This window comes from Puma concolor, chromosome F2, assembly GCF_028749965.1.
Source record: "Puma concolor isolate L17-30 chromosome F2, mPumCon1.1.hap2, whole genome shotgun sequence".
In the NCBI taxonomy this organism is placed as follows: Eukaryota; Metazoa; Chordata; class Mammalia; order Carnivora; family Felidae; genus Puma; species Puma concolor.
The window spans coordinates 83,174,934-83,199,224 of record NC_141684.1 but is presented as its reverse complement, the minus strand read 5'-3'; the positions used below and the strand labels follow the sequence as shown (position 1 = coordinate 83,199,224).

Genomic DNA, 24,291 nt, shown 5'->3' with positions numbered 1-24,291 from the left:
ATGATAAATGAACAATAAAAATCTCCCCTTTGTAAACATTTATTTTCCCAATGTAGGTTCTAACTTCCTAAATAACCAAAAGTCATTAGTATACTTAATATGAAAGATCAAAACTAAAAATACAGATGAATTTTTAGTAATCTAAAATGCTGATTCTGATAGAAAAAAAACACTCTAAATAAATATCCAAATATTAAGAACATCAGAAGTTTCAAAGATTAACTTTGAATTCCTGACACAATGTATAATATTAAAAGTGTCACATTAGATTCTGTTTCGAAATGGAAAATGTGTTTAACAAACCAGACTAGAACATCTTGTCAACGAGTATTGAGTTATCCAGATTGCATGGGTATTGTCAAAACATTTCATTTGGCAAAATATTATTCTTTGTAATCTCACTTGAAAATATATAAATCACATATAGGAGCAAATACTAAAATATACCATGATCTGTATATACTCAAAGTACAAATACATCTACAGAGATAAATTTATTTTAAAGGAAAGTTTACCTGTTAGGAGATTTTTGTTTATTTGTCCTCCCAGAAAGCCAAGCATTTGTACTACTCTAATCCTTATTTCTTCTAAGGACAGTACTTCATTCTGCAAATTTGAACAATAATACACATGTGATGATAACGGAATTAAAGATTAAGAGAATTATGAGAAGAAAAAAAACGATTTTATGACCCTCTCTGTTATTAATTTCTTTCAATGGTTCATTATATCCTATACAGTACTGCTGTAAATATTACTGCAAATTCATGGAAAGAAGTCACATCTTTTCCAGTTTTGCAGTCAGATGTCCATTTCCAAGGCCAGTGGTCACAAAGTTTTGGCAGGATCCTTTACACCCTTAAAAAATACTGAGGATCCCCAAAGGACTTTTGTTTAAGTGGGTCACGTTTATTGATAATTTCTCCTACTAGGAGTTAAAACCTTGAAATTATTTATTGTTTTATTTAAAAATACAAAACCCAGGGGTGCCTGGGTGGCTCAGCTGGTTGAAAGTCTGACTCCTGATTTCGGCTCAGGTCATGATCTCAGTTTGTGAGATCCAGCCCCACGTTGGACTCTGTGCTGACAGCGTGGAGCCTGCTGGTGATGCTCTCTCTCCCTCTCTGTGCCCCTCCCCTGCTCGCATCCTCTCTCTCTGTCTCAAAGTAAATAAGCAAAACAAATAGACAAACAAAAAAACCCCCACTGAAACCCATTACATGTTAACAAATGACATATTTTTAGGAAAAGTAATTACATTTTCCAAATAAAACAAAAAACCTCAGGAAGGTGACACTGTTTCACACTTGTGCAAATCTCTTTACTGTGTGTCTCACTAGGAAACAACTATAGTGATATGTTGTTAGGCCACACTTGTAAGATGGAGGAGTGTTTTCATAGTCTTTTTAGATAACAGCTTGATACAAATTGAACAAGTCAAAATTTCTCCTTTTTTTTAAATTCTTTTAAGCTTATTTACTTTGAAAGAGGGAGAGAATGAGCAGAGGAGGGGCAGAGAGAGAGGGAAAGAGAGAGAGAGAATCCCAAGCAGTCTCTGCATGGTCAGCACAGAGCCTGATGCGGGGCTGGAAGTCATGAACCGTGAGATCATGACCTAGGCTGAAACCAAGAATCAGACGCTCAATTGACTGAGCCACCCAGACGCACCCCCCCCCCCCCCCGCCCCGGTTATTTCTTAGTTACAATGTGGAATCTGAAACCTTACCAATGAATTTGATGTAGTCTGTTATATTAAAATCCACTGGTCTATCCTGCACTTCAAGTGGATTTTTTTTACCTATGCATGACTTGGTAACATAATGTACTGGGTGATGTGAAAATACTGGTTTACTGGGTTATGCAGATCTTACAAATGTTGACACATTTCATTATATATGCAAAAAAATCACATTGGTTAATATCAACAATATTATCAGAAAACTCTTTAAGTATTAAAAAGCTGTCAAGTTCACGGTGACGGTTTCAAGTTTTCCAAAATTTAATTTTTGTTTAAAACCTTACAATTTTATCATTGGCAACAAATACTCTCAGATGTTTTCTTTGAAGTGACAGTCTCGCTCTATTTTAGATAAAATCTCTGCCAAATACCGAACAGCCACAGTTTGTCAGTTGTTCTTTCAAGTAAAAATGGTGTTCCTGAAAAAGTGCCTACTTTAGCTCACAGCTCAAAACATCACAAAGTGCTTTTCCTAAAGACAACTGCCACACTGCACTATGCAACAGACTGCTTTATGCACACTTTCTGTTTCATCACACAGAACATTAAGAAGACATGTGTTCAAGGGTCAAGATTTAATAAAGTGCTTAGGAATGAACAGTGTTACCCGTCATTACACCATAGTGCAAATGTCAATGAGTAAAAATAGCTTTGGCCTTGCACCCTGGAACCCACAGAGTCCTCACATCAAGAACCACTCTCCTAATGAGAAATTGTATATCTGTAAAGAAGTTTTATTTGTAAAACCAGAAATATGCTCAAGTAATTTTATTTTGTTTTATTTATATGCGATAAAAGAATTTAAATATTTTAGGCAGCCATCTCCAGTTCTACGCAGTGTCTCAATCAAAAGCTGTCAAAAATAACGAGGTGGAGGAATTTACCCTAGAGCTTACATTATCAGTTCTAGACATTAAAAGTTTTTCAAATTTTAATTTTCACTCCATACCTAAAATAGGTATTTTCTCTATAGTCCCTTTTCTCTCTTTATTCTTTGTTTCCTATTACATCATAAGCCACATCTCAAAAACCTAATCTCAAGAAATCATCACCAAAAAAACATAAACCCTGGCATCAATTAAACTTGACAAAAAAATATATTTAAGGCCTAAATGAATCAATCTTACATATCCATAATATCGATATTATGATTGCTTACTGAAGATGATCCATATTACTTTCTTTCAGCCACTAAATATATTTGAAGGTAAAGAAAACAAGAAAACACAATCAAGACAATAAACCAGATAGTTAATATTTCTTACATTTTTATGGCTAAAAATACACTGAAACTATTTCTATACTGTTCTCTACTTTATAGATAAGAATAACTAACATTTTAAACAAAGATTTTTACTCTTCATAAGTTTAGAATCTGATCTCTCCATTGTTTAAGGTAAAGAATATACAAAGGATTTCTTACCAATGAAATGTTCTTTGTCTTTTTCAGATGCTTTAACACAACTTTATTAAATCCTTTCTGGGCAGCCCGAGAAAGTGCTGACACTTCCCAGTTCTTGGTCTCATCTATCAACAGTAAACAAAAATAAATTTCAAATAGCATCCACTCATTTATTTGATGCACACTAGGGAGTACACAGAATACTGCCAAATAGAGACATTAAAATCCTAATTTTAATTATGATTAAAATATTAAGTTTCTACAACAAAAATAATTAATAATGTTGTCCTGGTTTTAAATATCATTGTCTACTAAAAGAAACATGGTTCCTTGAAGAAGTGGCTAACTCCAGACATTGGGTAGACCTATATTTATAAGAGGAGCCTGAATCACCTTTTTGGTTCTAGGAAGGAGCTGCTTGAAGCAGCCAATTCCCACTCCTTATATGGAAGCCAAATCTGGAACAATCTGAGCATAAAAATGAAAAACAAAGATAAAAGACTAGAGCCACTGGAAAAATAAGAATCCACAAGTTCCTACTAATATAAAGAAGTGAGAAAATGAAGTAACTTCTTACAATAGAATGCCAACTAGTATGATGGAATGATGGAGTCAGAAAATCACTATTTTCCAACCATCACAGTAGTAAGAGATTCAGGAAGAATAATCAAGGGATACTCGTGAGGAGCAAGAATATTTACAGTTGTGAAGTATCTCTCCATAAAATTTTTTAAAAATGATTACAAACTTAGAGAAAATTTTGAAGTATGGAAAAAACATACTTTTCTTTCCTGAACCATTTAAGAGTAAGTTACCAGCCTGATGCCCCACCACTCCTCAATACTTTAGCTATGTTTGATACAAGGACATTCTCCTACATGACAGTCATTGCAACTATCCAAATTAGGACATTATCTTGAGACATGACCCACAATTAACCTTCAGCCCCACTCAGGTTCCAGCATTGAGCTTAATAATGTCTTTATTCAAAACCACACGTCATATTTAGCTGTCCTGTCTTTTTAGTAACCTTTAAACTGAAACAATTTAGTCTTCCTTTGAATTTAATGAACACTCAAAAAATTATATGCCAGGGATTTTGTATACTGTTCCTTTATTTGGATTTGTCTAATGTTTTCTTGTGATTCGATTCAGGGTATAGAAGCCAGTTATAACATTTTACCAATGCCTTTATTAACTACTGAGTTAAATAAATTCTTTGACACATGTACACTTTATTACCAGTGTAGAGCCCTAATTGTAAAGCTATAAAGTTATTTTTCATGAGTTCTGCAGATGCCCAGAAGATTGGCTGACAGAGCCAAGTAAGCTATCTTCGTTGGAAGACACCTCACAGGTGATTTAATCCCAGCACGTCTTTTCTTGGCTCCAGAAATGAAACCTAAACGACAAAAAACCTTACCTCTACTTTGTCTAGTTTCCCTCTCTATAATTTTGTGCTTTTGGTTTGCTTATGCCCAAGAAGCAAGTCTCCATGGGTGGTAGCAATAACTAAGAATTTGTTTGCTGACCATTTGGTGACCTTTTGTGTACAGATGTTAGAGATCTACTCTCTGATGGGCCAGAGATGAAAAGAGGATTTGTTTGTTTTTTGAGCTCAGACTAATTCAGAATTTTGTACAATGGGAACAAGAGCTCTTTGATATCTGAATTGGTCAATGTTTTACCTTACTATTGTGTCTCTGGAGCTAGGACTCAAATTGCAGATCTAAAGCACTATGCTCTCCATCTGTTGTTGTAGCGATGTGCCTGAACTGACAAAGGCCTTTACTTCTCCTAAAGTGCATAATATTCTCCTGTATCTGAAAGGTATTAATAGATTAGATTATAAAGTATCTTCAAGGAGCTCTGTTGGGCCTCGTACATATAAAATATAAAATGAATGTTCCTATAATTCTCTGAAAATGCTTTCAACGTTTACTATAATGCTTTAGATGCACCATACTAAAAAAAAAAAGAGAAACTAACGCAGAAACATTTCAGGAATCCATATTACATAACTAAGGCATATCTTTGTTAAATGAGACAAGTTTAATAATTTTAAGTTTAATTTTATTTTTAACTTTTTTTTTTTTTATTTGAGAGAGAGCGCATGCGAGAGTGGGGAAGGGGCAGAGGGAGAATCTCAAGCAGGATCCATGCGGGGCTCAATCCCACAATCCTAGGATTATGGCGTGAGCCAAAATCAAGACTTGGATGCTTGGTTTAAATTTTAAACATGTCTTTTTATCTATTAGTGTTAATTACAATACAAGTGTACATTACTGTACTTGGGCTTGTTATTCCCTATACTTATTCAGGCTTACTAAGCCAATGTGCTAACATACTTCTCATAACATTTTTTATTGCCATATAAGACACATAACATAAAATGTATTCTTTCAACCATTTTTATGTGTACATTTAAGTGGCACTAACTACATTCACAATGTTGCCTAATCATCACCACCATCTACCTCGAGAACTTTCTCATTATCACAAACAGTCCTATGTAAATTTTAAGTTATGAAAAACATTATAAATTTATGTACAACTAAACCTGAACCATGATTTGGACAAACTTTTTATTTCCCCAATACTTATGTTTTGTAGCATGACAGCAGCTGGAAGATAACTTTTTTTTTTTTTTAATTTTTTTTTCAACATTTATTTATTTTTGGGACAGAGAGAGACAGAGCATGAACGGGGGAGGGGCAGAGAGAGAGGGAGACACAGAATCGGAAACAGGCTCCAGGCTCTCAGCCATCAGCCCAGAGCCTGACGCGGGGCTCGAACTCACGGACCGCGAGATCGTGACCTGGCTGAAATCAGACGCTTAACCGACTGCGCCACCCAGGCGCCCCTGGAAGATAACTTCTAAGCTCTTTAGGCAACTTGAAACCTTGGACTGAGTGAATTAATAGAAAATCACTACACATGCAGATAATTACTCAGTAAAATAAAATCTCTGAAACGAGGATCAGTCAGCATCACTTTTAAGTTTGTGTGCTTTTGTTTGTGTTTATAGGATATAACAAGAAAGGACCTCGGGGTCATGTTAATGAATGTGTATATGCTGCCAATTGGAGTTGTATAGGGATGGACATGGCTGAAGACAATGGTGTCATGTGTGCTCACAAACTGAGTTTGAGAAGTCCGTGAGTATGGAAGACAATTCTCAATTATCCACTCTGAGTTTTCTTGGTAAAAAAGAAATTTGTTTGGTAGTAAGTTATATTCGATAAGCTGTTGAAGCTACTGTAGAAGCAATACTGCAGAAATACAATTTGGGGTATGCTTCTCTCTTAAGGACAGTTTTCTCACAAAGCACAGTCTTGGGCTTTTTGGTGTCTAGAACACTTTTCACAACTGGGTCTTAGTAAGACCCCACATATCTTTGCTTATGTGGGTTTGAACTAGTAATAGTTACCATAGTAAAAGCAAATACTATTTTTTTTAAGACTTACTGAATTGAAGATCACGTTAACATGCATGCCACCTAAGATGTTAGTGTTACTTTGAACAGTGATTTTATGAACTCCCTGAGACGAACTGCTTCTTTAAGGTTGTGCTTATTTTTTTGTCCTTGCCTGAGGGCACAGGAAAAAAAAGTGTTTAATGTCCAAGAATTTACTACATATGTTTACTTCTTAGGCATTTTATGAATTCAGGTCTATATTCAGGTCTTTAATCGATTTTATTTTTGTGTATGGTGTAAGAAAATGATCCAGTTTCATTCTTTTACATGCAGTTCTCCAATTTTCCCAATAACATTTATCAAACAGACTGTCCTTTCCCCATTATATATTCTACCTCGAGCTTTGTCCTTCTTTCTCAAGATAGCTTTGGCCATTTGTGGTCTTTTGTGGTTCATACAAATTTTAGGATTCTTTGTTCTAGCTCTGTGAAAGTGCCATTGGTATTTTGATAGGGATTGCACGGAATCTATGGATTGCTTTTAATAGTATGGACATTTTAACAATACTAATTTTTCCAAACCATAAGCAGGGTACATCTTTCCATTTGCTTGTGTCATCTTTAATTTCTTTCATCAACGTCATATAGTTTTCAGAGTACAGGTCTTTCACCGCTGTGGTTAAGTTTACTCCAAAATATTTTACTCTTTTTGATTCAATTGTAAATGGAATTTTCTTAATTCCTCTGACAGTTCATTATTAGTATACAGAAATGCAACAGATTTCCATATATTAGTTTTAATCCTGCAACTTTAATGAATTTATTGATTTTTAAAAAATTTTTTTTAATGTTTGTTTATTTTTGAGAGACAGAGACAGAATGTGAATGGGTTAGGGGCAGAGAGAGAGGGAGACACAGAATCCGAAGCAGGCTTCAGGCTCTGAGCTGTCAGCACAGAGCCCGACGTGGTGCTTGAACTCACGAACTGTGACATTGTGACCTGAGCCAAAGTTGGATGCTCAACTGACTGAGCCACCAGGGGCCCCAGAATTTATTTTTGTTTCTAGTGGCATCTTTAGGATTTCCTATCACATCATCTACAAATAGTGACAGTTTTGTTTTACTTCTTACCAATTTGGATGCCTTTTTATTTTTAGATCTAATTGTTCTGGCTAGGACTTCAGTACTATGTTGAATAAAAGTGGTAAGAGTTGACATCCTCCTTGTCTTGTTGCTGATCTTAGAGGAAAAGCTTTCAGCTTTTCACCATTGAGTAGATTAGCTGTGACTTTGTCATACACAGACTTTATTATGTTGATAGGTCTCTATACCCACTTTCTTGAGATTTTTTATCAAAAACAGATGAATTGTGTCCAATGTTTTTTCTATTATCTATTAAGATGATCTTATGATTTTTATCCTTCGTTTGGTTAATGGAGTGTATCACATTGATTGATCTGTGGATGGTGAACCATCCTTGCATCCCTGGAATAAATCCCATTTGATCCCTGTGTATGATCCTTTTAATGTATTTTGAATTCAGTTTGTTAATATTTTGATGAGGGTTTTGGTGTCTATGTTCATCACGGACACTGACCTGTAATTTCCTTCTTTTGTAGTGTCTTTGGTTGTGGTATCAGAGCAATGCTGGCCTTACAGAATTAATCTCAACGCATTCCTTCTTCTTCAATTTTTGAAACAGTCTGAGGATAGGTATTAACTTTTCTTTAAAAGTGAGGTAGAATTCACCTGTGAAGCCATCTGGTTCCAGACATTTGTTTGTGAGGGGGGTTTTTGATTACCAATTCAATTTCATTACTAGTAATAGGTCTGTTCAGGTTTTCTAGTTTTTCCTAATTCAGTCTTGGATGATTGCAGGTTTCTAGAATTTAAAAAAAATTTTTTTTTAATGTTTATTTATTTTTGAGAGAGAGAGAGAGAGAGACAGAATGCAAGCAGGGGAGGGGCAGAGAGAGGACACGCAGAATCTGAAGCAGGCTCCAGGCTCCGAGCTGTGAGCACAGAGCCCAATGCAGGGCTCGAACCCACAGACCGTGACATCATGGCCTGAGCTGAAGTCGGACACTCAACCGACTGAGCCACCCAGGCACCTCAACATGTTTCTAGAATTTATCTATTTCTACTAGGTTGTCCAGTTATTGGCATATAATTATTTGTAGTAGTCTCTCATAATCCCTTGTAAAATTTTTGTGGTATTAGTTATAGCTTCTCTTTTATTATGGATTTGATTTGGGCTCTTAATGAGTCTAGCTAAAGATTTATCTTTTTTCTTTTTTTTTAAAGTGTCCAAAGAACCAGCTCTGTTTCATTGATTTTTTTTTTTTTTTTTGGTCTGTTCCAATTATTTCTGGTCTGATCCTTATCCCTTTCACTAACTTTGTGCTTTGCTTTTCTCTTTCTAGTTCCTTTAGGTGTAGGTTAGATTGTTTGAGATTATCCTTGTATTCTGAGGCTGGCCTATGTTGCTATAAATTTCCCTCTTAGAACTGTTTTTATTGTGTCCCATAGACTTTGGAATGTTGTATTTCCATTTTCATTTGTCTCAAAGTATATTTTTTAATTTTCTCTTTGCTTTCTTTATGGACTCATTAGTTGTTTAGGAGCATGTTGTTTAGCCTCCACGTGTTTGTCTATTCCAATTCTTTTTCCTTGTAATTGAGTTCTAGTTTTGTACTATTGTGGTAAGAAAAGATGCTTGATACAACTTCAGTCTTCTTACCTTTACTGAGATTTGTTTTGTGGCCTAACACATGATCTGTCCTAAAGAATGTCTTAGAGAATACTCCACATGCACTTGAAAACAACACATATTCTGCTGGTTTTGGATGGAATGTTCTGTACATATCTGTTAAGTCCATCTGGCCCAGTGTGTCACTGAAGGCCACTGTTTCCTTTCTGATTTTCTATCTAAACGATTTATCCATTGATGTAAGTAGGGTGTTAAAGTAAATCCCCTAGTATTATTATTTCTCCTTTTGTCTGTAAATATTTGCTTTACATATTTAGGTGCTCATATACTGAGTGCACAGATACTTTCAACTATTATGTGCCCTTATTGAATTCATCCCTTTATCATTATCCAGTTAGCCTGTCTCTTGTTATAGTCTTTATTTTTAAGACTATTGTGCCTCACATAAAAGAGACAAAAAGTAAAAATTTTTAAAGATATAATTAAAACAAAGTTTATTTTGTCTGAAATAAGTACTGCTACCCTGGCTTTTTTTCTTCTTCATTTCCATTTGCATAGAATATCTTCCACTCCTTCACTTTCAGTCTGTATGTGTCTTTTTGTCTTCTGGTCTGACATGAGTCATTACCGGCAGCATATTAATGGGTCTTAATTTAGTTTTTTAATCCATTCACCCTTTGTCTTTTGATTGGAGCATTTAGTCCACTTACATTTAATTATTGATAGGTATGCACTTATTGCCATTTTGTTCATTGTTTTCTAGATGTGTTTTAGTTCTTCTTGTTCCATTCCTCTTCTCTTGTTCTCCTCCCTTGTGATTTGATGACTTTCTTTAGTGTTAATATTTAGATTCTTTTCTCTTTATTTTTTACATACCTATTACAGGATTTTGAATTCTGGTTACCGTGAGTTTCATATATAATACCCTACATATACAGCATTCTATTTTAAGTTAATCATTACTGAAATCTAAACATATTCTAAAAGTGCCATATTTTTACTCCCCCGACATGTTTTATCTTTCTTTTGCGTACCCCTTAACTAATTATCGTAGATATCACTGATTTTACTTTTGTTTTTTAACCTACATATAAACTTTAAAAGCAATTAATCCACTATCTTCACTATGTATTTACCTTGATCAGGAAGATTTATACTTTTTACATTTTTTTGCTACTAATTAATACCCTTTCCTTTCATCTTAAAGAAGTCTCTTTTATAAGGCCTGTTTAATGGTGATGAACTCCTTTAGTTTGGGACACTCTCTCTCCTTTAATTCTGAATGATAACTTTGCTGGGAAGGGTGCTCTTGATTTTAGGGTTTTTTTCCCCTTTCATCACTTTGAATATATCATGCCACTCTTCTGGCCTGCAAAGTTTCTGCTGAAAAATCAGCGCAGAGCCTTATGGGGCTTTCCTTGCATATAATTAGTTGCTTTTCTTTTGCTGCTTTTAGATTTTACCTTTATTTTTTGCCATTCTAATTATGTGGCTTGATATGGACCTCTTTGGGTTCATGTTGTTTGGAACTCTCTGTGCTTCCTGTACCTGGATATTCATTTCCTTCCCCCGGTTAGGAGAGTACTCAGCCATTATTTATTCAAGTAAAATTTCTGCTCTTTTGTCTACTTCTTCTGGACTCCCATAATGCCAATGATAGTATGCATGATGTTGTCCCAAAGGGCCCTTAATCTATTCTAATTGTAAAAATTCATTTTTCTTTTTCCTGTTTCATTTGGGTAACTTCCACCACTCTGTCTTCCAGTCACTGATCCATTCTTCTGTATCATCTAATCTGCTGGCTCTGAAGCCCAGCTGTGATTGTTCTAGGTACACTGGTGGTTGGGCTGCCCCCACAGGGCAGAAGCTGATGGGTGGGGGGCAGTCCTGGCTGAGGCTGCCCACAGGATGTGGTGGAGTTGCATCTGTTTAGGGTGGGATCAAGGCCACCAGCCAGTACAGCAGGGTGGGAGCCATTTTGGAATGGTGCCTGCTGAGGTGGGTAGGTCGCACAAAGGTGGTTTGCAGGGAACACCGGGGTGGCATGAGTGTTGCAAGACAGACAAGGCGTCAGACCCGGCATCCATCAACACTTCTATTCCCATAGAAAGTTACTAACAGCACTGCCCCTCTGGCACACTCTAAAATCAGTCAATAAATCTCCCTCATATGTGGCCCAGGTGCTTTTCAAACTGTTGCCTCCTTGTTTAGTCTCAGAGTGAGTAAGTTTCTGCATAGGCCCTTTAAGAGTACAGTCTTGGGGTACCTGGGTGGCTCAGTCAGCTAAGCGCCCAACTTTGGCTCAGGTCATGATCTTATGGTTTGTGGTCGGACGCCCACGTTGGACTCTGCTGACAGCTCAGGGCCTGGAGCCTGCTTCAGATTCTGTGTCTCCCTCTCTCTCTGCCCCTCCCCTGTTCACGCACTTTCTCTCCTTCTCAAAAATAAAAATAAACATTAAGAAAAAAAAAAAGGAGAAAGCAGGCAAAAACCTCTTTGATCTCGCCCGCAGCAATTTCTTACTCAACATGTCTCTGGAGGCAAGGGAAACAAAAGCAAAAATGAACTACTGGGACCTCATCAAAATAAAAAACTTCTGCACAGCAAAGGAAACAATCAGCAAAACTAAAAGGCAACTGATGGAATGGGAGAAGATAACTGCAAATGACATATCAGATAAAGGGTTAGTATCCAAAATCTACAAAGAACTTATCAAACTCAACACCCATAAAACAAGTAATCCAGTGAAGAAATGGGCAAAAGACATAAATAGACACTTCTCCAAAGAAGACATCCAGATGGCCAACCGACACATGAAAAAAGGCTCCACATCACTCATCATCAGGGAAATACAAATCAAAACCACAATGAGATACCACCTTACGCCTGTCAGAATGGCTAACATTAACTCAGGGAACAACAGAGGTTGGCGAGGATGCGGAGAAAGAGGATCTCTTTTGCACTGTTGGTGGGATGCAAGCTGGTGCAGCCACTCTGGAAAACAGTATGGAGGGCCTTCAAAAAAACTAAAAATAGAACTACCCTACGACCCAGCAATTGCACTACTAGGCATTTATCCAAGGGATACAGGTGTGCTGTTTCGAAGGGACACATGCACCCCCAAGTTTATAGCAGCACTATCGACAATAGCCAAAGTATGGAAAGAGCCCAAATGTCCATCGATGGATGAATGGATAAAGAAGCTGTGGTCTATATATACAATGGAGTACTACTCAGCAATCAAAAAGAATGAAATCTTGCCACTTGCCACTATGTGGATGGAACTGGAGGGTATTATGCTAAGTGAAATTAGTCAGAGAAAAACATAATCATATGACTTCACTCATATGAGGACTTTAAGATACAAAACAGATGAACATAAGGGAAGGGAAACAAAAATAATATAAAAACAGGGAGGGGGACAGAACAAGAGACTCATAAATATGGAGAACAAACTGAGGATTGCTGGAGGGGTTGTGGGAGGGGGGATGGGCTAAATGGGTAAGGGGCATTAAGGAATCTACTGAAATCATTGCTTCACTGTATACTAACTAATCTGGATGTAAATTTTAAAAAATAAAAAATAAAGTTAAATCAAAAAAAAAAAAAAAAAGAATGCAGTCTTGGTTTTCCACAGCCCTCCAGCTCTTCCAGAATTAAGTCTCACTGGTTTTCAAAGCCATATGTTATGGGGCTCATCTTCCTGATACAGGTCCCCAATGTGGCCTGAATCCTTCACTCCTCCATGCCTGTGATAACCCTCCTGCTGTGGGTCACTGCACTAGGGGTAAGGGTCTCAACAGTCTGCATCTCTGCCCTTTCTATGTGTCTCAATGTGGCTTTTTCTTGATCTTTAGCCACAAAAGAGCTCTTTTGTTAGCCTCAGGTCATTGTGAGCGAGAGTTGCTCTATATGTAGTTGTAGCCTTCGTGTGTTCACAGAAGGAGGTGTGCTCAGGATTCTCCTACTCTACTGTCTTGATCCTCCCATGATTATCTTTTTTTGCTGATCCAAATTATCCCCAATTTTGCCTGTAACATTTCTCTATCATTCTTTGAACATCTTCTTAATTTCCTGATGTCTCAGAAAATATAACATTCTAGGTTCATCTTGTATTTTCCCTGTCCCAGGCTGGAGCCAGTCATCTCTCCAAGGAGTTCTGGTTCCTTTCAATGTAAAATGACATTTAGAAACCATGATCTGGGCACTAGGTTTGTTCATTACTATTAGGTTTGTTCATCACTATTCCAAAGCAGGCCCTTTCAATGGACTGATTTGGAATACATGCGTGCATGCGCGCACACACACACACTCTGTCATCTCTATTTTTACCCAACTCTTGACTCATTCTGTCGTCTCTATTTTTACCTTAATTTACCCATATGTATGTATGTATATAAGTGTCTGTGTGTGTGAGCGAGAGAGACAGAGAGGAAGAAAGGCAGAGAAAAAGACGGGGAGAGGGAAAGAGGAAGTACCATGATCTCACACCAATATATCCATTTACTATCCAATACCATAGGGTTCACTTTAGTTTTCTCTTTCTCTATTTGTAACTCCCTTCTCTAACAAAGAGAAATCTAGCTTCCAATAACCTTCATTTATTTATTTGATCAATCACCCATATGTCACCTTCCCCATCCCGCCTTGACCTCCCACACCCTATGAAGCCCAACATGCGGGAACCCCCCACCCTGCTCCAGCTCCATGCCAGGCTGCCCCTCCAAGTTGCCCCCCTTATGTTCCTGGGGACGACCACTGCTACCCTAACACCTAACTTGCTCTGTGCTGCCTAAAGGCCTTAGGACTGAATACTTTAGGAGAAGAAAGGAAGAGGATTTCAAATGACTAACTCCCACAAAGGTAAAACTATAACTTTAGGGTTACATAAAGGTGGAGCAGAAACTCACTAACCAAACTGTCAAAATGAACATAACTGGTAATGGCACCAATTACTATCATGATGCTATGAGGAGGCCATGGCATCAGTTCTGAGTGTTTCTGCCAAAATAGCATCCCTGAACCTCATCATGAGAAAACAGACAAGCCCACACATGAGAACTAAGACAGGCTGAAGAGCTACCCACATTAAAGAAAGCTAAGGCATTATGATAATTAAATCCAACACATAGTCCTAGATTGAATACTGTATCAGGAAAAGTATAGCTATAAAAGAAATTAATGGGACAACTGAAATCTACATATGGATTATAGATTAGAAAAAAATACCGTATCTGTTATTCTTCCTGATTTTGATAATGATACCATGGTTGTATGAAATAATGTCCTCACTCTTAAGAAATACACATTGCAACATTTAGGCATAAACATCCATGATGTCTGCAACTTATAAAAGGTTCAGAAAAAAATGTCATGTATAAATACACACACATATTATCACCTAATATAAGGAGAATACATGCAACAATAAAACAGGGAACAAAACCTTACTTGTGGAATCTGCATAGAGTATACAGGAGTTCCTTTCACTATTAGTGCAACTGTCCTGAAAGTCTGATATAATTTCAAATAAAACATTACTAAAAATAGGAGTTGTCTTTAAGTTTATGGATTTTCTTTTATTATTTGCTTTACCTACTCTCTGTTTTTCCCTATCTTCTAATTGTCTAAAGTACACATATTTATGAATAGCAATAGCCTTTTGCTTAAAAGAATCACAGTATCAAGGTGCATTGGTGGCTCAGTTAAGTGTCCAACTCCTGAGTCCAAGCTCAGGTCATGATCTCGTGGTCGTGAACTTCAGGCTCCGTGGTAGGTGTGGAACCCGTTTAATATTCTCTCTCCCCCCCCCCCCTGCTTGCATGCCTGTGTGCACACATGCTCTCTCTCAAAACAATTTAAAAAAATAATCACAGTACTTTCCCTTATAATTTTTTAAAAAACATAAATCTTTTCTTTTTTTATTCTTTAAAAAAATTTTATTTACTTTTGAGAGAGAGAGACACACACAGAGGCATGAGTGGAAGAGGGGCAGAGAGAGAGAGGGAGACACACAATCCAAAGCAGGCTCCAGGCTCTGAGCTGTCAGCACAGAGCTCGACGCAGGGCTCGAACTCACAGACCACAAGATCATGACCTGAGCTTAAGCTGGATGCTTAACCAACTGAGCCACCCAGGAGCCCCGACATAATTCTTTTCAATGAGCTAATTGACAGAACTAAATTCTAGAAAACAAAAAGTACCAACAAGGTATTTGCTATTAGATATCTTCATTTTTTTTAACTAAGTCCATGTTTTTTAGTGATCTACTCAAATACAGCAATCCTTATATGATGTGAATTTTAATTTTTTTTTTTTTCTCCACGTTTTTATTTATTTTTTTTGGGACAGAGAGAGACAGAGCATGAACGGGGGAGGGGCAGAGAGAGAGGGAGACACAGAATCGGAAACAGGCTCCAGGCTCTGAGCCATCAGCCCAGAGCCCGATGCGGGGCTCGAACTCACGGACCGCGAGATCGTGACCTGGCTGAAGTCGGACGCTTAACCAACTGCGCCACCCAGGCGCCCCAATTTTAAAAGCCTAAGTAACCTATAAACATTAATTTACTTTTTTTTGTCTCTAAATAAGCTTGTTATTGCTAACATTTACAGAAAAATCTCCCAAAATTGTGACTCTTCTTGCACTCTGAATATACATCAAGGGTGTCAGAAAAACCGACTTAGTGAACAAAATGTGTCACACAACTTTCACTTACTATTTCCAAATCAACAATACTTAAGTTGAATAATAAAACAGTTCATGTAGATAAAATTTTACAAATTTAATACTTAATTCACTTAATTTTTCATGACACTAACTTGTAAAGTCTTAGCAATGTTTCACTTTCTCCAGTCTGAATCTTTCTTTTTGCTCCATCTAAGAACAGTGCCCATGTTCATTCTGGTTCAAGTAAATCTGTTCCCCTGAACTCTAATTACTACTTTTCTCGACTGGTCACACTTTTGCCTGGCCCAATCATTTTTTTCCTTTGAATCTTTTCCCAAACCGACTATGGCAATTCTTCTTAACTGGCTAACATTAGTGTTTCATCAATTATATTTGGAAAACCAATAAAAATTAACAAAATATAAAATTACTGTTAAATTTTCATAGTTTTAATCCCTACTTATTTAACTATTTATTTATTTGCAAGGCAGTGTATTAGGATTTATAAGGAGTTCAATATATTAGAGTTTTGCCCTTGAAGATTTTATAAATCTTGGTAGGATATAAGTGAATAAAATGAAAACAAGGTTTAATATCTCAAGTATTTTCTTATGTCCCAATTATATTGACTAAATTGGGAATATTACAAAAATCTCAATCAAACATATTTTGAATACGTTAGGCTCAAATTACAGAAGTTGCAGAAATACAAATAGTCTTACTAAAGTTATTACATTGCCATTTTATTTAAGATACAAATCACAATTCTTCCAAACCTTACCTGATAAGGCTGAAATTTTCAGATATCCATCAAGGCTGGGTAAAATGTCTTTATAATAGGGCTGAATTACATGTTTGCAGATGTAAACCGACCATTCTTCTAGGGCATTCAGGCCTACTTCTGCCAGTGGGGGATAGCTCAGGCCCAGTTTAAAAGCCATCTACATATCAATACAAACAAGGTAAACTGAAACACAGGGAATTTAACATTTAAAGAAAAAACCACCAATTAGTTGTGGTTTCTAGTGAATAAGCCTTTCTACTGACAGATACTGCTGGAGTTAAGTAGGGGCATCCAAGGTCATTCCTGGGAAAAGGAGCACCACCAGTCTATGTAGCTGGTGTTCTACTGCAAACTTTCAACACAAGGAAAGTTTAATCTTCACATCCACCTGTCAGGGAAGTTCTGAGAGGCCAAGCCAAGTGTCCCAAGTCCCAAGGCTACTAAGTGGCAGAAGTACAACTTGAACCAGGGGTGTCTGATGGGTAAGCACCTGCTATAACTATAGTGGCAAGACCTTGACAGTTCCATGTTTTCTAGAAAACATAACATTATGTGGGAAAAAAAATGGATTTGCTTAAGACAATGTATTTACCTGCAATGCAGGAACATAGGCTCTAATATCAAGTTCAATGATGTCATGTGGCAGGGACAGAATAAAGGTCAAACAGGAGGCCAAAAGTTCATCTTTGTATTGCTTCATTTTAACTGAAACCTTAACAAAAAAGAAAAAGAAAAAGACGGAGCTGTGTACCTGAATAGAGCCTATAATCTGAGAATCAACTAAAAAATATTTACCCTTATTCTCAAACACAAAAATTGATCGCGCAGCTTTTATATGATATGGCTACTGTCATTTACAAAGTAAGCACTGATCTCCAGGAAAAATTCATCTGTTGAAGTACTTAATTCTCATTATATGGAGAGCTAAAGAATCCATTAGTTTTGAGTTGACATCATACAAACTATTTAATGAAAACTCAAGGGACTTTTGAAATACAATGATTTCCTCTGTTAGTGCTTCCTAATCCCTTAATCCCAATCTGGATTAAGCAAACCAATTTTTAAGTCATTAGATAATTTATGATCACTAAGACTTTTTTATCAACATACTTTCATTTTTAAATAGCCCATGAAAACACTGGATAAATCATTTAAAAATTACCTCTTTACCAAATTTTGCAAACAAAGCAAAGCAAGAATACTTTTCTGGGTCCTCAGGAGACTGTATCTGACTCTTTAGCCCAACTCCCTGTTGAATAAAGCAGTAAATTAGTAAAGTGAACAACATCATGTAATTCTGTGTCCTAATCTAGCAGTTCCCAGTCTTACTTCCTTTTTTTTTTTTTTTAATGTTTATTTATTTTTGAGAGAGAGGGAGAAAGAGAGAGACCACAAGCCAGGGAGGGGCAGAGAGGGAGACACAGAATCAGAACCAGGCTCTGAGCTGTCAGCACATGGCTCAACGCAGGGCTCGAACTCATGAACCGTGAGATCATGACCTGGGCCCAAGTGGAACACTCAGCCGACTGAGCCACCCAGGGGCCCCTCAGTCTTACTTCTAAGGAGTGAATCCATTTTCACTTTGCCAACGTCTTGCGCGGAGGGGGAAAAAAACCCAGCTCTGATAACACTTTAGGCAGAGGCCAGAGAGAAACAAAACGTTAAGGTAACAGGTGAATGACTAGTCAAAAGCCAGAGGCCTGGGTAAGTCCACTTCCCCTTTCCCTTTCCTGTCTTCCAGTACATACACCTACAAACCGAGAGACCCTGCCCACCCTGTGATCAACCGATTGGACTGCTCAGGATAAACTGGAGCATTAGGTGCACTAACCTAGTTATTCTCAAATGTCACTAGCCACCAGATCACCTGGGTGGTCTACTAGCACAGACTGTGCGGCCTTGCCCAGAGTTTCTGATTAGCTAAGTCTGGAGAGGGCACAGATTTCTCAGGTAATGCTGATGCTGCTGGTCCTAGGACCACACTTTGGGAACCTCTGGTAATCTAACCTTATCAGCCAGATGCTTGTAAAGCAGAGCAGAAAATACCATTAACTTTTTTTACAGTGTCATCCAATTGCCACTCACACTATTTTTAAAAGCACAGAAAATGAGACTTTAAAACTGCAATATACTATACGATTTTATAATGCACTTATACACACTCGTGCAACCTAAAAAACGCAGGAATATTCATTTCCGCACAAAAAAAACACTCACCTTAAAATATTTTATTTTCTTGGCATTTCTCACAGCAACAGAAAGCAATTTGTAAAAACCACTGATGAGAGGCAACCGTGTAGACTGCAAAATTAATTCATATGCAAATGAATATACCCATGGCTCAAAAAATTCTACATGTTTCTCAGGAAGAATCTCTCTGTAAAAACAAATTAAAAGCTTAATGTAGAAGTTTTTATCATAATATTTTTATTCTGCTTCAAAATTATAAGGGATATAATCAAAAAGGTATATGATTCCATTATGTAAACATTTTCATGTTCCTCTTTTCCCAAGGATATCTTTTTTTAAGTTTATTTATTTATTTTGAGAGAGACAGAGAGAGAGCATGTGCACAAGCAAGCACAGAGTAGGGGCAGCAAGAGAGGGAGAGAGAATCCCAAGCAGGCTCCACGCTTTTAGTGCACAGCCCAGCATGGGGCTTGATCCCAGGAACCATGAGATCATGACCCGAGCCGAAATCAAATGTCAGATACTTAACTGACTGAGCCACCCAGACACCCCTCCCTACCTGAGGATCTTTTAAACAGAAAACGACGATAATTCTAAGCTGGTACATTTAGATATAAAGATTCATATAAGCAATTTTAGATTTTAAGTCTTTTACTTTTTCATCTCATACATCCATAGAAGTGTTTTTCCTATATTACAGCCAATAGCTGGTGATTTCCACCGTTAAATAATTAGAATGTTTTTAAATACCTGCAAATTTCCACCAGGTTAATGAAAGCTGAAAAATCTTTGGGTTTAGCAGGATGCAAGTTAGCAGCTGGATCAGAGGTCGGGATCACCCAAACACCAGTAGCTTCGTTTTCATCCTTGAAAGTAGATGTATCCAAAGACTTTATCAAAGTGAGAAAGGCATATATGGGTCCTCAATTACAAGTAATACAATTTAATAAAGTTTACAATTTAATAAAGATGACAAAGCTCAAAAACATTAAAGAAAAAGACAAAGGAAGTGACAAAGTGAAGTGATAAAAGAATAGTACGAATACAAAAATATGAAGAGGGAGGGCTATACCTTCTTGAAGGAACTAGCAATGATGCCTTGACAGAGGTACAAGTTCAGAACATTAGAACGTGTCCATAAGGACTTTGAGGTTTCAAACTGAGAAACAGGAATCATTAAAAGTATTAAGTAACAGCAACTCACTATGAACAGACTATGTGTCATCAAACTCAGGTGGAAATGTAAAACAAGCAGTCAGAAATACACACTGGAAGCTATAAAGGAGGATTAGGGTGAATTCTAGGTTTACATGGGAAATGGTCGCAGAGGTGACCACTGCCCTGCTGGAGGTGAAGTAAAAAGGGCAGGAAACAGAAGAGAGAAAACAAGAAGAGAAAGGAAGTACAAGGGAAGCCACTGAAGACAACAAAAGTGACAAAGATGCAAGTCCTAAAAAGCAGGTTTGTTGGGAGGACATAGTTCTAGAAGTCCCTGTTGGCAAGTTTTTCAATGAAATTATTTTAGACACACGCAAAGCATGAAAAATACTGCTGTTCCCATCAACCAGCATAAAAAACAGAACAATGCAAATGCAATACAGTTACTGCTTCCTTTATCTATCCTCTGCATAATCACTCCACTATCTTTTGTCTAACTTCATGGTATTACAGTGCAAGTACGTATGCACTAACGAGCAGAATCTAGTCGCAGAAAAAAATCCCTGGGCTGAAAAGCAAATTAGTATTTTCCACTGGAACTCAAGTCCTTTGACACTAGTGTCATTCCCATCGTGCTTTCCTAAAACACACCCTCAGATAAGAGCACAGTGGCTTCTAGCTGGCAACCTTAAACCATGACTTATTTTTCACACAGGCCAGGAAATCTGAGTACAGGAAAAAGGGAGGGTGTATTTTCCTTTTCTCCCTATTGCCTATATTCTACTATCTCTCAAGAACACATTTAACCTTGAACCCAGAGTTCAGCGTTTCCTTAGCTATAAACAAGAAGAATCCCAGGTTTCCCTATCCTACTATAGTAAGTCACCCCTACACAAAGTAAGATCTGACTCTTTACTATTGCTAAGAAATGAGTAACAAGCCTAGGAAACAATTTTTTTAAAATAAATGGTTTTGAAATATTAAACATATAAATTACTTTTTGAACAATCTAGAGATAACATTTTCTACACACTGAGCTATTCAGTTAGCAAAGCATCAATGACACACATGAATGCTGCAGAAATCAATTTCCTACAATATTCTACAAATGTGCTATTTTCCCCTGGATGTTTACATACAAAGAGCTGCTATAAAAATGATGCAAAATTATTACTGACAAAAACTTCTAACCTCATGTCCCCCAACATTCTGTTTTTCTAGTGTAAGATCCAGTTTCTCAATAATCTTCAAAACTGATTTGACAAATTCATCATATAGCAAACGATTCAGACTTTGAAGGGAGGAATTCACAAAGAGAAATACTTCATCTGCTAAAAGAAAATCCTTTAAAATAAAGAAAATAAGCTTCAAAATTTTATGCAAAAAGGTAGCAGTATCCATATTAAATTACAAAGCACATGTGTACTTGCATATTCAGATATTATAGCAACTTCTGTGTAAACTGGAGATTTACCTGGAAGTTTTCAGCTGCAAAATGTAGACACTTTCCTAAATTATTAGGACAGTATCATTTCAGTCAGATAGGACTTAACCCATACATGTAACAGATACTTACTAAGTACAAAGTGGCAAATGAGAAGATTTAGGCCAATCCTCATCAAAGCATTTATCCCACCTAATGCATGTGTGTAAAAACACTTAGGTATATATACACACACACATATATTACATACACGTTTGTACAAATACACATGTATGTACATTTATATATATGTGTGTAAATAAGCATGCTTACAAACATATCTGTATATACACACATACAAGCATACATACACGTGGATAAATGCACACCTATCCTCAGAATGGACTTAAAAATACAATTTATCATTTCTTTAAAAGTGAAACTATTCTGGTGCACCTGGGTGGCTCAGTTGGTTGAGCATCCAACTCTTGGTCTCGGCTCAGGTCACGATCTCACAATTCATTGGTTCAAGCCCCATGTCAGCTCTGCACTGGCAGACAAAGGCTGCTTGGGAATTCTCTCTCTCTCTCCATCTCTTTGCCTCTTCCCTGCTTGCTCTCTCTCTCTCTCTCTCTCTCTCAAAATAAATAAGTAAACATTTTTTTTAAGTGAAACTATTCTACTATTCCAAAAAATAGGCCAATGACTCTGCCTTTACTCAGGCAAATATTCTATGGAACTTAACCACAAAACATCATATATAAAAAAGAACATTGTATATAAAAGAACATCATATATAAAAAAGAAATATCGTAGGTAAAAGTACTAACACTGCTATACTATTTTACTTCAGTAAGAAAACAACTAAAAACTCCTAAGATAGGAGAACAGAAATTATCTATGGACACAAATTGTTTTTCCTAGGGTATAATGCTTTGTCAAAGTCTATGCTGAAATGGTGGCCAGAACCTGGCTTAAAGGAGACATTAGAGAAACATCTATCAGAAACATTAAGCAAGAGGCATTATTCTAATCATAAATGACGTAAAAAACCATATACCAATTGCCTTCACACTACTGAGTCAGTGACATTTCTCTTCATCTTTTTTTTAAATCTTCATCTTTAACAAATAAAAAGAGAATAGCTCTTCCATGGTGATAATACTGTTACACTTTTGCTACCTGAGAGGCTGATCTGTCAGGAAAAATAATTTAGCATCAAACATACTACACTGGCTACTCACAGATGAAATAAGGACTCAGCTATGGCAATTATTAAGTTTATATGAGTTCTATGATTTTGTTCCTGATACCACTTTAATTTTTTATTACATGAAGTACTTTAGCAATAAAACAACTGAATAGTTAGTAAAACATAATTCTGAAATTAGCAAGTCTTAAGGGTAAAAGTATGGAGACTAATAAAGAAGAATTAGAATACTTTCATGGTTTTAAATGAGTCATTTTTACCATCATCTGGTCACAACTCAGGAGACTTCTAAAAAGATCCAAATAATCTTTATACGTGGGCACTTTCCATTTGCCAGTTCTAACTTCCCCTGATGCACGATAGTCTTCAGATTCAGATTCAGCACCCTGGGCAGGAAGACAACAAACCAATATTTACTGGTGGATTCACAAAATAAGCATGGCTGCCAGAATGTTCTGATTTTCAGAACTGCCTAAGCTAAAACATTCACTAGTCAGATACTAATTTGATTGAGAAAGATAGTATAGCATGAAAGCATAATAAGAAAGCAAGCTAAAAAAAAAAAAAAATCATGATTTTTCTAACTGGGACTAAAATAGTGATGAATTAAAAAATATCTCAAAACAATGCCCAAGGAATCTGCGAGGGGTCATTTGTCTCATTTTCCTACTCAGGTCCATCTCCCACCTCCTCCTATTTCCTACAACTTCAAGCAATTAAGATATGTCTCCCATGATACGCCTAAGCATTCTGTCTCAGAGTTTCAAGAGAAGCCACCCCCTTCTTGTAAAAATGTGTACATGACAGTAAAGTTACATTTAAGGATGTCCCATAACTTATGAATTTATTCACCTGAAAAACTATAGAGGCATTATGTCCTACACTTTTCACAATGCAAGGCATGGCTGATAACTAAAAAGGCCATTTTTGTATATTTACAGACTAAAAATCCCAGCATCACTTCTAACTTTCAGTGACAAAAGACTAATTTTCAAAACATTAGATTCAGACTTTACCTTTTGAAGGATCACAGGCTTAGAACATATTCTGATTAAACCCTGATGCACTGAAAAAAACAAAATGAAAACAAAAATGAAGGAAACATCAAAAAGTACACCCACTCAGTGAAAATGACAGCCACTATTTTACTAAACATAACCACACCTCTCAATTTTCCCTCTCAAGTCTATTAATATCCGCAGTGTAAAATTTTAGACCATTAAGATTCAGGAGCAAAAGGGAGAAAAAAAAGATTCAAAAAAAAAGGATGAAAAAGGAGATTTTGATCCACCAAAACATTAGTTCCCCAACAGGCATCAAAAGATACAAAAGATATCTACATCAAACAACATGCTAGGTATTCATCATTCATCATCATAAAAACAAGGGTGAGTTCCAAACTCACCCACAGTACTGATGCAATTCCAGAGAACTGGTCCTTTCCCCACCAAGGCTAGGAAAACTTTTACTATGGCTTTACAACACACTGACTGCATTTTCGGACTATATTGTGGGAAACTGTCTATCTGTGCCACAATGAGATGTTCCAGAACTGGAGTATACACCTCAGGAACCTAGCAGAAATGGAAAGC

The 24,291-nt window shown here is 36.8% G+C and overlaps 1 protein-coding gene across 2 annotated transcripts in view; it reads right to left on the bottom strand.

Annotated features, from left to right (window-relative positions):
* The window catches only part of PRKDC (protein kinase, DNA-activated, catalytic subunit), a 209,019-nt gene that overhangs the window by 164,762 nt on the left and 19,966 nt on the right, over positions 1-24,291 (bottom strand). For both annotated transcript variants that reach the window (XM_086694932.1, XM_086694933.1), the window contains exons 13-23: positions 24,105-24,273; positions 23,716-23,765; positions 22,960-23,085; positions 21,258-21,410; positions 19,659-19,774; positions 18,936-19,095; positions 17,881-17,967; positions 17,311-17,430; positions 16,716-16,875; positions 3,162-3,265; positions 516-606 (exon numbers count right to left, since the gene is read on the bottom strand). In XM_086694932.1, the coding sequence (XP_086551058.1) occupies positions 516-606; positions 3,162-3,265; positions 16,716-16,875; positions 17,311-17,430; positions 17,881-17,967; positions 18,936-19,095; positions 19,659-19,774; positions 21,258-21,410; positions 22,960-23,085; positions 23,716-23,765; positions 24,105-24,273 (1,336 nt within the window). The remainder of the gene's footprint in view (positions 1-515; positions 607-3,161; positions 3,266-16,715; positions 16,876-17,310; positions 17,431-17,880; positions 17,968-18,935; positions 19,096-19,658; positions 19,775-21,257; positions 21,411-22,959; positions 23,086-23,715; positions 23,766-24,104; positions 24,274-24,291) is intronic.